The sequence below is a fragment of the Abramis brama genome (genome assembly GCF_963993115.1).
Source record: "Abramis brama genome assembly, chromosome: 11".
In the NCBI taxonomy this organism is placed as follows: domain Eukaryota; kingdom Metazoa; phylum Chordata; class Actinopteri; order Cypriniformes; family Leuciscidae; genus Abramis; species Abramis brama.
In genome coordinates this window covers 11,316,058-11,330,362 of record NC_139973.1, presented here as the reverse complement: position 1 = coordinate 11,330,362, position 14,305 = coordinate 11,316,058, and the positions used below count along the sequence as shown (strand labels likewise).

Genomic DNA, 14,305 nt, shown 5'->3' with positions numbered 1-14,305 from the left:
CAACCGGACACAACTGGAAGGACTTTTAGCAATGATTTTGCATTTCATTAATTTCTTTATAACTTTTAATGAAAATCAATAGACAAGCATAATACAAAAAAGTACATAATTTAAATATTTTGTAAGGCTTACAAATATTCCTTAATGTCTCACTCTGTAACACCATACAGCGCAACAAGTATTTTACTTTTATGCGTATGGTATTTTGCCAAAATTCAAAGTAAACTTTCCAACATAAGTAAGGTGGGTCTTGAACATTTGATTAAAAGAAGGCCAAAATGGAATGAGTGATAAATCAAAGACGCCTAAATCATCATTTAATCAATATGTTCAATCAACAATCATGAAAAAAGATAAAACCAGTTTAAAAATTCTTATTGTTGGGTTTAATTAATCATTTCACTTTTGTCAGGTCGATTATTGAGCCTGCCCCTGCACACATATCAGATACATATCTGAGGAACATAGAGATGAGATCCCCCATGTCCTCCGCCGCTGCCCTTGACATTCTGAAGAGTAATGGGGACACGACTTTCAGTGTTTATGGTCCTTGCCACTGGAACAGCCTGTCAGTTTATCCGTCCAGTTTGACACTTGTCCTATCCATGTTGTTTTTCCACCATTTGTACTCTTTAATTCTTACATGCAATTGCCTCATTCCCACTACACAGTATGAAGTTGAAATAACCACCATTGTCAAAGAATACATTTTAAAATCATTTTATTTTAAAGAAGCTTGTCATCTGATATAACTTAAAATAAAAATGTTGTACAAAAATGTAAAAGAAAAAAACTTGTACATCAGAAAAACTTTTGACTTAAAAGACTTCGTAAAAGAGTAGTAAAACATCTTGAGGTATGAGAAAACTAAATTAGCAATTGCAACCACAAAATAACATGGAAGAAAACATATGGGAGTACTTTAAAATGGCAAAACACTTCAAGCACCAAGGCATAGGTTAGATTTAGTCCTCATTCATTCTCATTAAGGCAGATTTCATTCTTTGCATTGTTAACTAGCCCTGAGATTATATTTGACCTTAAATAAAAGATGGTTGCATTTATATACATTTTTTAAAAATCACTATATTAGCTGTGAATAATAAAATTTAAGGCTATTGGATATACACAGGCAAACCATATGCAATGGGAGCAGCACCAATTATATGTTTTAAATGTGTGGCATTACGTGATTGGGCTAAATGCTGAAGAAGGGAGGAGCCAGACCCAGAAGAGAGCCAGGACTGGAGCAGAGCCGACGTGAAACGATCTAAATCACGATCTGTCACATCCCACAGGTTACCGAGCACTAACGGGCTGGTGAAGAGACAAAAGCAACATTTAATAATAAAGCAAATCATAAGGAACTACACAAAATATTTGTATACATGGATGTGTACATTACCATCCTGCGGTCAGGTAGCTGAGGATGATCCCTGTTCCCTCCTGATGGCCAAGAACACTGAGAGCAGCACTACTGCAGCCAAACAGAAGAGCTACTGTCCGCACAGGCCCTTTCAAAACCTTCTGAGCATCCAGAAAACGAGCACCTGCACCATGTCCTATGTAACTATAGAGAGGTACACATACATATTGTCAAGCACGTCATCTCATCTTTATATTTCATCATCCATTTTTTAATAAATAACAGTAACTCTTTTCAGTTTCACGTACATGTAGAGGTCTTTGGTGGTCACAGCCTCATGTAGTTTATCTGGATCAGGAGCAGTTCCACAAACCCCCTGCCACACCCGCTCACTGGCCAATCACAGACAGAGATGCCAGATTGGAAATGGGACCAGTTACACAACTGTGGCTGTCAGGGTGTTTATGCATATTTTGTGAACTTACCCAGTAAACCATTCTTTAAAGCGATTCTCAGTGTCAGGTAGGTTTCCATCTGGGTTTAGCACATAGTAAACCTTCTTAGGGTTCACACCACAGGACAGAACACAACTTGAATCCATCTGAGAAAAAGACAAGCAGAATTCTTTTCAGAGAAACAGTTCACCCTAAAAATGAAGAAAGTCAACCATAAAGGTTCAGAATGTCACAAGTGAATAAATTATGACAAAATACAATTAATTTTCCTTAATGGAACTTAATAGAGACAGGCTGTTGAGCTTTTTTTAGGATAATGGAACATGAAGTTCAAAAATGCTAACTCGTTTTCGGGTTTTAGCACTCATTCCTTAGCACTGTTTATAAATAGACTAAAATTGTTACTTGATATAAATATTGACTTCTGCCATAGCTCACAAATTTTTATTGAGTTTCTACATCAAAAATCATTGGTTCTTATCAATAGAAAAGAACTGCCAAGACATTCTGCCAAATAACTCCTTTGTGTTCCATGGAAGTAATATAGATTAAAAAATGGGTGATGGGTGAACTAATTTTAAGCTAAAGCTTTACTATGTGTATTAAATACTGTGCATGTTTTGCTTGCAATAAGTAGCATATACCTCTTTCAGATGACTGTGTCCGAGTACTGCATGTAATGAGGGCATACGAGTGACGGAACAAGACTTCAGACAAGCAATGTTCTCCCATGGTAACCTTTGCAAGTACTGTAGAAACACAAAACTTCTTATAAGATCAAAACATGCGTATGCAATCAGCTCAAAACAATTTCAAGTTGTCTGTATTATTTCACACGAGTGGATATTATTAGTGTACCTTGTCTAAGATCAGAACTGTATGTCCCTGTGGTTCCTCCCTTCCTTTCAGTTTAGTCACACCGCACTGCAGAAGCCTCAGGAAGTCTTTGTCCTGCTGACCCATTCCTTCTACAAGACACTGCAGGTCTGGCAAGGACAGGAGTGGAGATGCTGAGAGAAGCACCTTCAAGGAGAAAGAAGAAATGAGAAAGTACTACAGATGGGAACATGTGATGATCAAACTAATGCAGGTGCAAATAGAGGCCACATACCCTGAGAATGTCCTGTGTGATCTTTGTTCCTTTCAGTGCCTTTTGGAAGCACTTCACCTGAACTTCAAGCTCAGGGTCAGAGGTTAAAGGCAGGAGTAGAGTTCGCCACACCCCTAAAGCCTCTTCCATCTCCTCAAGCATTTTCTGATGGACAGAGAAAGAACTTACATTCAGTATATCCAACATCCTCCCTTTCATATTAATCATTTTCTAACTGTCAAAGATCTTTGTCTCACCTCCACACGGCCATCCAATGACTTCCTTCCTTCCCACCACTGTGATTTCTCAGCCACCATGCTCACTTCTTTTTGCCCCTTCAAGACTCCATCCATTTCTTGCAGAAGCATGGCAACAGAGCGCTAAATAAAGGTCAAATATAAACCAGATTTGTGCAAACATCTCCCCATTTCCTTCTCATTGTGAAAAGATGATTTTAAAGTTTTAAAACTCTTAGCTGTACTGCATTAGGTAATATACAGAAGTACTAAGAACATCAGCACACAATCTGTACCTCTCTGTTTGCAGTAGGGATTCGAACAGTGATTGGGGTAGAGCCACGCTCCAGTCGAGTCAGAAGAATAGTGCTGCCAATTTCATCAGGATACACTCCCACAAATGACAGCATGCACACTGTTATTCCTAAAGCAAATATGCATCACATTTATATCATTCTGTATGACTCTCATAATACATACCAACAGGGCTCAAAATTACATTACATCTTCTTACCACCATGAAACTATTGTTCATATTTCATTAAAATGTTTTGTTGTCCCTATGACAAAGACATTACCCTTGCATACTTGCAGCAAACAGTGCCAGTCATTAGGTCACTTTCAGAAGCATAGACAATTCCCAATTCTAATAATTTGGGTTAGGGTATTAGGGTATTATGGCCATCTTGCTTAAAGGGATAGCCCACCCAAAAATGAAAACTGTCATTATTTACTCCCCCTCATGTCATTCCAAACCTGCATGACTGACTTTCTTTTGCAGAACACAAAGGATGATATTTTGAAGAATGTTGATAACCAAACAGTTTCGGTTCCCATTGATTTCTATTCTATTGATAAAAGACTATAATGGGAGTCAATGGAATGGTTTTTGGTTATCACTATTCTTCCAAATATCTTCCTTTGTGTTCTTTTGGGAGGACTATCACTTTAATTTTTTCAGATGACGTTATTACCTGCTGGCAGATCTTTCATCTGCTGGGTGAACTGCTGACAGTGTGTCTGTGGGAACTGTGGTGGGTGTGATGTGGCGAAGGAAAAGATCTGCTCCAGTGCAGAGAGTTTCTGAGACTGTGTCACCCCAGACGTTTCCTCCAGACTCAGAGCGCCAAGACCATCTGCTACATCATTACAAGATTTCTTCAGCTTCCTACAGAGACAGGAAGAAGAGGTTCTGTTCCTCGTCCAAATATACAGAATAGTAAATGTAGAATACAGGCTATCACTTTTTTTCTGCCGAAATGTTTGCATTTCATACTAACTGACATACCTGAACTGACTAACCACATGACGGGTCATATGGTGGCGAGTGGAAACACCCAGCGACTGTGCATGCAGCATTGCTGTGGTGACGGGATCGGTCTGGCCGAGTGACTGAGCGAGAAGTGAGCAGACGTGGGGATAAAAAGAGGGAGGCGGGAAGTGGTGGAGAAGAAGCCAAGAGGAACGCAGGTACGACTGGACCGCCTCTATGGACAGGTCAGCTAAATATGAAATAAATACACTGATGGTTATAAGACATTCAACAATTTTATCAATGACAGCAAGTCAAAATACAATATAAAAACAAACATAACTAGGATCCTGTAAGATTGTGGGGTTTTTTGTGTTTTTTTAAAGAAGTCTCGTACTCACCAAGGCTGCATCATCAAAAATTCAATAAAAAACTAAATATTTATTTTAAAGGTATTTATCATTATTTAAAATTGCATTTCTATTTTCATATCTTTTAAAATATTTCTTCACTGTCACATAAAAATATTTCTTTAAAACAAAACAACAGAAAAAATTACAAAACTTTTGAATGGTAATGCACATGCCACACGGTATTACCTAGCGGTGTAGATCCATGTGGTAGGGTTGTGTGAGATCCAGAGCCATTTTGTCCAGTTCTTCTGAGCTCACTGAAACACTCTCGCCCAACATCTGCAGCCAGATCTCTCCTCAAGACCTCACAATCAGCATCTGGGCTGCCTGGAACCACACACAACATGAATTTAGTCCAACAAGAATTAGTCAAATAAGCAATAAAATTACATCAGTTTTGTACTGCATACACACACACACCTGTGTCATTTATCTCTGTGACAGACACTCTGAGCTCCTCCAGGCTGACATCCAAAAGAACCTCATCTTCATCCTCTTTAATCATCCTCATCCTCTCTGGCTCTTCTGTGACCTCTGAACTTTGACTCTTTTTTGATCGTCCTCTGCGCGTGCGTGTCTGGGAAGATAAGCCAGTTTCTTCCTCAGAAGAGAGGCAGCTGGTAGAGGCGAGAGCTGTGCTTTTCTTAGTGGTCCGTGACCGTCTGGGAGGTTCTGGTTCTACAGTGGGGTTCACAACTTTGGCGTCACTAGGGATGGTGTTCGATGCTGGTTTCAGGGTGCGAGATGTTTTGGAGTTGCAGGCGTTTCGCTTTTTCGACTTTTCCACTACAGCAGGAGGTGCGGCTTCAGCTTCACTTTCATCACTGAACTCGACCTAAAACAGAACAGATGTATTTAATTAACTGATGATTTATGATTTGTAAATGTCTTACCATCATCTTAAGAAGTCTGAAACCAATCAATGGGCCAAACCTTAAAGCGAGAACGCTTGGATCGCTTAGGCGCATCTGGCACGACCACAGGTTTCTCTTCTGCAGGAGAAGAATCTTTGTAAACCTCAAAACATCCCTTTGGAGCAACTTTTGACTTCGTAATCCCACAATGGCTGGCAGATGCGTGTAATGAGGGGGTGAAGTTGACAGAGATGTCAGGCACCTCATTAGTGAAGTCAAATGCTCTTAAGTCACCAACACCAGTGCTTGTGGAGACAGATTTTGACCGGGATGTCCTTGTTGCTTTGGGCGTTTTGAAAATCATGGAGGATTTTGTGATGGTAATTTTGGGCACCAAGTCTTTAGCTTTCTTTGAAACTACAGAGGTCTCTTTGGTTTTCCTGCTTTCATGGTCTGCAGATCCACTCTTAATGTTAGGTTTGCATTTAACACCTTCCTCTGGAGGAGTCATTTCAGAAACAGGGCTCTTGGATCGATGCTTTGATTCAGTTTTAAGTTTTAATCGTGGTTTACTTTTCGGGGGATTCCAGCCCCATGCAGAAGAAAAGAGTTCTTCAGGGGTACACCCTTTCTTCATGGCCAATGCCAAGCAGCAGGCCACAGCTTTAGCCCCCAGCAGAGCAGCTCTGATGGGCCCAAGCTCCGGCTTCAGTGCCCCTTTGTGTGTCACTGCCTTCAATCCTGCCTCTATTTCCTCCCACAGGACTGTAGCTTTCCCTTTGTCTCCTGTTCTGAGAAGCTGAAGCACAGCACCCAAATGCACTTTGCCCTGTTCCACCTGGAGAAGACACAGTCCAGCTGACTTTTTAGAGCACACAAGAGCTGCCAAACTGCTTTGGAGCTTAGCTTTGACACTACAGCAGCGTTTACTGGCAGATTGGCGTAGTCGGCTCGAGTTTTCGGGGTCTGTCTGGAGCTCTGCCTGTAATAGTGCCCAGTGGATACTGACTCGAGCCACACTAAGCTCACTGCAGCAGGGACAGGAGCAGGTCACTGCGTGGGTCAGGCAGGAAAGCCCATGCTGACGTTTGGGCTTCAGTGGGGGAGATGCTCCTTGGCTTCCTAATCTAGACATGGCTTCCAAAGGCTCCTTGAGAAGGGCACGAGAGCTAAGGATTCCACTCAGGTCATCATCTTCCTCAAGGGTGTAATCAGAGGAAGAAGGGGCAGCTGGCCGACCTTTGCGAGGTTTTATTTTCACCTCAGACTTCTGCTGTCGCCCGTGGCCAAAATCTACATGCAAGCGAGATGAGACAATATATACGTTTTTAAAAATAAATACTTAATTTCTGTAAATCTAGTTTGTGTTTAGCAGCAGTGAAATAAATACATTTAAAAAAACTAAAATAAATAAAACAAAACCTTTTCTCCTAAATACCTTTTTCTCACAAATAACGACTAGAGAGGGATCAAGGTCTTGATTTGGTAATCAATATTACATATTTACCTGTACAGAGATCAAGTAAGTTTCTAACTTGCTCCAGGTCCAAACTACTAGCTTCAGTTGCGCCCTTCATCAGCTCCAGTTCTGCTTTCAACACCAACAACTCAGCACAGCTACAAAACAAAATATGCAATTACAAATCCACAAGAAATTTGTCTGGCATCCCAGGAGCATATTCAAGCCTACTTCAAGCTTCAGAGAAAAAGCATTGGTTTGTCATGTCACCCCTTAATGTCAGAAATACACGTTTGGACCTGAACTGTCACACACATTCTGAACTCTCACACTCAAAGAAATGGAGCATCCACTCACTGGCTGAGTGTCTGCAGTTTGGTGGCCAGTTTGAGAGCCTCTAGACATTGAGCTTTAGCTTCATGAATGGCTCCACTGCTGCTCCTCACAATCACCATTCTCTCAGAGCACACCAGCACCTCACTCAGCAACAGCCATTTAAAAACAACACTGTCTCCTACAGTGAGAAAACACAACAAGTTGAAAATGACAAATAAAGAAAATTCCTTTAAGTAGCCAAACCTGCTACCGCTTGTTGTACCTTGGTCTACAAAGCGAGAGTCTGTGTTTGGTCCAGGGGCTCCATAAAATCCATTGCCCAGCAACATCATCACCAGGCTGCACAATAGCTTCAACCCTTCATACTGAGCCGTGTCTGGAGTCTTCAGACCTACAACACAATTCACAACATTAATCACAGTATATAGGTAATTGTGATGTCACTAATTTTCTGTCCAGAACTATTAAGATATTAAAAAATAAATTAACTACCATTCAAAAGTTTGGGGTCACAGATTTTTTTTCACTTAATACTTTTATTCAACATTATAAAAACAATATTACCCTTTAAATTATGAATTTTTATTCATCAAAGAATCCTGAAAAAAATGTAAATCAGCATATTATAATGGTTTTTGAAGGATCGTGTGACTCTAAAGACTGGAGTAATGGCTGCTGAAAATTCCGCTTTGCCATCACAGCAATAAATTACATTTTAAAACATATGAAAATAGAAAACTGTTATTTGAAATTGTTATAGTACTTTGTAATATTACTGTTTTTACTGTATTTTTTTAACAAATAAATGAGCCAAAAAATATTGACCCCAAACAAACAGTCCACCATATTTTGAACTTCCGATTTGTAATGCTCTACATCATGAATTATATATTATCGAAGCAAATTTTTTTCTTCTATCTCTAATGAAAGTTCACACAAGACGAATGTCTTCAACTGTACATTTATGTGAACTTATACATGGGATATAACTTTTCTGTTTGTGGTACCTAAATGTGTAATGTGTGTATTGGATGAGAGCTGACCATGCTGTATGATGCTCTGACGTAGCTTTGAGTCCAAAGCCTGTGTGTCCAGACTCAAGTATTCACTGGCTGTCTGCAGTGCTCGTGCCCTGAGCAGGTACCAGCTCTTAGAATGATGCTGAGCAGACTCCTTTATCACCTCCATCAGGCAGCACACACCATGCTCCACCTGAAAAAGAGAGCAGGGACAAATCAGTGTTTTTTCAGTATGTATGCAATTACAATTTAATGGACAGTTCCCAGGAGTCTAGTACTGGATAAAATTTACTCACTGGTCCACAAACAATTATATGAACGAGTATTACCTGTCCTAAAGCATAGTGTATCTGTGCTTTTTGCAGCATAGCAAGCATGGATATAACAGATGTGCCTTCGGAGCTCGCGACAGAAGTCAAACTCTGTTCTGCTTTTTGCAAATCCACCTGAAACATACAGACAATGTTCTGGCGTCAACAAAATAATATAAGGCTATTAATTGTCAACTGAAAAGTTTGTCCTGGTTAAAATTAATTCACCTGTGCAAGCTGAGGGGAGCCCAGATACAGCAGGACCCTGGTAGAGTGGCAAAAGGCATTCGCACTATTCTGGGCATCGCCGAGGCTATGGAAAAGGGCCGCAGCGAGCTGATATGCCTCCAGAGCTTGCAGGTGCTAACAGAGACATATTTATTATTCAACATAAATACAAATATCAAACACTTCTCCTCTCTTGGTAATTAATAGAACATAGAACACAGTGAGTGATGTGGGTGTGTAGTCTTACTTTGCCAATAAGTGTGTAGAGGGCAGCCATCAGTGTCATGGAATAAGCAGTCAGTTTAGGGTCTCTAACTGCAGGCACAGACCCCTTGAGTAGACTCCGCCATAGAGACAAACATCTATCCAAAGGCTCACTTAACTCTGACACACACATGAATCAACAGTATTAGTAGATTATCCTAAAAACAAGTGCTTCTCAAACCTGTTCTGGAAATTTTTAATGCCATATGCAAGTATGTATTTGCTGTGATTGAGTGTATGGCTTACTGCTTTGAGCCAGTAGATTGAAGCGTAGTCCATCATAGACTAACTGGCTCTCTTGTGATTTCTGTTTATCCTCATACTCTAGATCATTAGTGGGAACAGGATCCATATTCAGCTCTGTTTTATTCTCCTCCTGCACTGCACGCAATCGCTTCTCAGTGTCCACAGCCTGTTACACACATAAAGGAAAATAAAATGAAGCACAGGTGTATAATATTTTAGGAACACATACAATGCCGTTCAAAAGTTTGTACGATTTTGAAAACTTAAAGAAAATTAAATGTATTCCTGTGTGATGTAAATCTGAATTTTCAGCAACAACTATAATTTTATAGTATTAGAAACGTTGAAAACAGTTGCGCTGCTGTGTAATACATTTTTTTCAAAAATTATTTGATGAATATAAAGTTCAAAAGAACAGCATTTATTTGAAATAGCAATATTTTGTAACATTATCCAATGTCTTTACTGTCCTTTCCGGTCAATTTCATGTATCATTACTGAATAAAAATATACATTACTTTCAAACAAACAAACAAATATTACCAAACCCTAACTTTTGAACAGCAGTGTACACTAACAACCAAAAGTTTGACCATATCTAGTCATTCTTTTTATTAGCATCATTTTCAAATTTTAGAACAAAAGTAAAGTATGTTGGGCACCAGTAGGTTACTTTTCCTTCACTATATGAAGTGACTTACAAACTAACTAAATAAATAAATAAACAGTTAGTTTATATATTTGTCTACAAGAAAAATTTCAGGCAGATAAGAATGTTAAGATCATGAAAAAACAGATCAGTCAAATGTCAACCTTTGTCTGGTAGTGTATAAGGCACTGACCTCCTGCAGATTGGACTCAAGAGTGCAGATGTAGAGCCACAGGGAGGCATGTGCCTTCTCATCCTTCAACCTATCAGCATTCTCTGCGGTTTCTGGCTCTGCCTCCAGCAACCGCAAAGCCTCATGGGTAAAGTCAACTGCTGAGCTGATTACCAAGAGCAAAAAAATTGTTTAAGTCCTCCATATTTTCAATGTTCTATCTCTGATTCAAATGAGGCAAAAGCAAAATTATATATATATAAATGAATATTGTCCTGTGTTCATGGTCACCCACCAGTCAGTCTGTTGGCTGAAGTCCTGGTAGCACACAACCTGTGCCATCTCACACAGATAAGTAGCCCGTCTCAGTGTGTGTGGTGTTTCTTCATGGCAGATATCTAAGAGGTCACAGAGTGTGTTGTAGCGCTCCTGCGCTGTGTCTCCAGTCTGCTCTTTATACACACGCAACTCCTCCTCTAACAAACACATCAGAACTTCCTCATCCATTACTGCTTCTCCTAACCCATCCCTCAGAGTCCTGACAAAAAAAATGAGAAAGATTTTCAGCACATTCACTCTTTAGTGTCAAACAACAGTACACCGGAAACTTTTTCAATTGGCTAAGTGCAGGTTACCTCAGGCGAGTGTCGTCCTCTCCTGCTCGGGCAGCATCACACTTGGTTTTGACCCACAGTGACACAGGTTCTGCCAGATGATCAAAGATCTGCATGCCCAAAACCCGAATCCAGCGCACTATCCAGTCTAGAGCTTGCTCCAGCTGACCTCCACGCCGGCTACACTGCACCGTCAGCATGAAACAGCGATTTACCTGAAACATCCACAGCCAAGATCTAACATTGTCATTTATACATTTGCATGCTTTAAACTGATTGTACAGCTTGAAAGAGTTATATATTATAACATATAGATCAGACAACACAAAAACAAGGTACTTCAACGGCCACAATAAAAAGATAAAATGTCACAATTTTATATGTTGCTCCTTTTTATTCTCTTTTAATCTCAACAAAAGCTAAAAAAATGACCAGAGGAAGCTGCTGTTCTTACCCTATCCAGAGGAAGAGAGGGTGGGCAGTCCTTGCACAGCTCCTGACACACAATCACAGCCAAACCAAAGGCTCCCTCATACAGCTTCCTGTTAAACAGCTCATACACCACATTATTCACCGCGCACACTAGAAAGAAAAACAAAAACAAATGAATACAGAATTAAATTTATGTGCACACTTACACTACAGTTCAAAACTTTGGGGTCAGTAAAAAATTCTCTTCAAGAAAATTATTTAATTGAGTAAAGACTTTTACATTGTTGTTATAAGTTTCTATTTCAAATAAATGTTGTTCTCTTGAACGGTCTATTCATCAAATAACCCTGAAAATCAAAGTTAAGCAGCATTTTTTAACAGCAAATTTCAACATTGATAAAAAATAATAAAAAAATGTTTCTTGAGAGCATATTAGAATGATTTCCAAGAACATGTGACACTGTATGGCTGCTGAAGTGCTTGAATTCAGGTATTCAATCAGATTTCAGCATGCAGACTTCAGGAAGATATACCTGCTTTAAGTAGGAAGTTGTCGTTGTTGAGTGTCCGCAGTTCACCAAGCATGCGTCCTGCAGTCGCCTGGCAGTACAACAGCACCCTATCCAGAGAATCGCCCGCTGACACCTTTGGACATAAATGTTAAATGAAGGATATAAATGTGATACATTTAGCCAAACACCTTATCATGGTCTAAAGTAGGTTTAGTATATTACCTGAGATGCGTGAAGACTATCGTATGTGCTAATATAGCCCTGGTAAAAGCTGAAGCAAAGGGAGTACTGCACCTGCTGCGAAAACGAGTCCTGGAACGAACAGAAGCTTTTAAAATGGATACATATTTGGAATGTGAATTGAGTATCCGTGAATTCTTACAATCTTACATTTTGCTGTGCAAGCAGAAGTTCCTGATATTCTTCTAAAAAGGAAAAGCAAGACAGCAATGTGGTTATATCCATCCCTTTACACTGACCAGCTTCCAACGCCCAAACCACTAGCTGACAAGCCTCTAATAGAGCATGAGACTCTGGGCCCGACATGGCACGGGGCAGCACCCTGAGTGCACGTGCACATTTGGTGAAAGCCTTACTACATTCACCTCCCGAGCTTAACGCACACTGCAGCTGCACTGCGCAATCTGCAAGGCTCAGAGCCGAACGCAAACCCACATGACCATCAACCCCCTCCAGTGCGCCACGCAACAGTCCAACAGCCTCAGCTGAAAACTGGCTCTTACATAGCAGTTTACACACTTTAAACACCACCTCACACCGCACAGCCAGCGAGGGACCAGTCAGAGCAGAGTCTTGTGGGCCGAAGAACAGTTCTCGTAATTCAGAGGTCAGAAAACTCACGTCGTCGAGAGTAAAACACCCACACAACCGTTCATGCTCCACCACCGCTTCCTCTACAAACAGAGGAACTTTGGATGGGAAGCAGGCCGAGCTGGACCCCTGTTCTAGGAGTTTGAAGGATAAAGCTTGTAGCTGACAGTGAAGTCTGTCCCGCGGAGAGAAGGTGGAACCACTCGTTCTGTTAGACAGGAGACTGTTCCACAGCACTGCAAAGCAATTCCGCACCAGAACATGGAAGTCATCCGTCTGTTGACAAAAAACGAAATATGAGGTCTACAGAGAACACCTTGAAATATTAATACTTTATTACAATCGAAAGAAATGTAACGGTTTCCAGGGTTTCCACACTTTTTGACCAATGAATTCCCATGATTTTCCAGATTAGTGGGTATTTTAAAAATGAAAGGATACTCATTTTATTGAGATTGCTATTTTTATGATGTTTTTTAAGACTCAAGCATACCATACCTCTGCAGACAAACGCTTCAGTCTTCTATACATAAGTTGGCCCAATCGACAAGCAGGGCCGTGAGCTCCAAGGCCACAGACTTTCTGTAGGATGTGGAAGACTATTTTCTCGAGATAAAATGGGTTGTTCTGCATTCCGGACTCTTCGAGCAATTCAAACCCTCGGATGGCCAGTTCCACCAACTCCACTATCTGCTCCTGATGGGCAGGGTCCAGATTCCCACTGCCCAGGCGCTGGTTGCACGCCCGGATGATACGATCGCACATTGTGCGACCATAAGGACCAAGCCCATCATCAACATGTTTCTGCAGCAAAAGAAAAAACAAGAACAACTCCAACAGTGTGCATCATATATGAAATAAACTCAGGATCGAACTCACTGGAAAGCTGTTTCCACTCACACATGTAACGTTATACACAAAACAAACAGTTGTTGTTTTTTTACCTTAAGCTTGTCATGAAGAACTACAGTGTCCTTTACACAAGATAACTGTTGGACATACTCCTCTGTTCTCAGACACTTCATTGTCATCACTGTTGTGTCTGCAATGCGAAACAAACTGCTTTTTAAGGACAAGTATTTCAGATACTAAGATGATTAACTGGCATGGTAAACTAATATATGTTTGTTGTATACGTGTATATATGAACTTTAATACTAACATATATTTAAATGTATTTCTATTGCAGAGTGATTTGGGCTGAATGACAAGTACATGGATGTACAATAAGCTAACGTTACTACATAACAATATGGTTTATGATCATCTGCTATGCTTTCTTTTACACTTTACGCCATACATCTGCAAACTAGCATGTTAGCTAGCTAGCTAACTCAGCCCAGTGTTAATCCCTAACCCGTGTAAACAAATCAAATAAACCTGTTAGCCTGTCACTTACCATGCTCGGATAAACGGTCAAATGTGGAGGAATATCGACTCTATTTGAGTGTTAGGAAATGTGGCGTTCATATGTATCTTCAATAAATATAAATGTACAATGTTTTGTATTTCCAGACGCGCGTCGCCGTTATCAGGATGACAGCAGCGGAAAACAGAATGTAGCGC

At 40.3% G+C, this 14,305-nt stretch overlaps 1 protein-coding gene across 1 annotated transcript; it reads right to left on the bottom strand.

Moving 5' to 3' along the window:
* Window positions 1-704: 704 nt before the first annotated feature.
* espl1 (extra spindle pole bodies like 1, separase) lies at window positions 705-14,279 on the bottom strand. Its single transcript, XM_084128003.1, has 32 exons — window positions 14,139-14,279; window positions 13,684-13,781; window positions 13,238-13,543; window positions 12,299-13,015; window positions 12,131-12,220; window positions 11,930-12,041; window positions 11,419-11,546; window positions 10,986-11,179; window positions 10,646-10,888; window positions 10,372-10,516; window positions 9,530-9,695; window positions 9,267-9,403; window positions 9,020-9,154; window positions 8,810-8,926; window positions 8,505-8,673; window positions 7,724-7,852; window positions 7,483-7,639; window positions 7,174-7,283; window positions 5,746-6,959; window positions 5,233-5,647; window positions 4,999-5,139; window positions 4,436-4,649; window positions 4,122-4,315; window positions 3,444-3,571; window positions 3,169-3,291; window positions 2,933-3,076; window positions 2,680-2,844; window positions 2,466-2,570; window positions 1,852-1,967; window positions 1,675-1,758; window positions 1,406-1,570; window positions 705-1,317 (listed from the first exon to the last, which is right to left on the bottom strand). The coding sequence occupies exons 2-32, from the start codon at window positions 13,768-13,770 to the stop codon at window positions 1,116-1,118; spliced, it is 6,552 nt and encodes a 2,183-aa protein (XP_083984129.1). The 5' UTR covers window positions 13,771-13,781; window positions 14,139-14,279; the 3' UTR covers window positions 705-1,115.
* Window positions 14,280-14,305: the final 26 nt, after the last annotated feature.

Excerpts from the sequence above, each read along its gene's own strand:
- espl1 (XM_084128003.1), bottom strand. The coding sequence starts at position 13,770 with ATGACAATGAAGTGTCTGAGAACAGAGGAGTATGTCCAACAGTTATCT. Across the intron at positions 11,547-11,929 it reads CAACTTCCTACTTAAAGCAG|TGTGCGCGGTGAATAATGTG; the intron begins GTATATCTTCCT and ends TTTTCTTTCTAG. Across the intron at positions 7,284-7,482 it reads AAACTGCAGACACTCAGCCA|CTGTGCTGAGTTGTTGGTGT; the intron begins GTGAGTGGATGC and ends TTTGTTTTGTAG.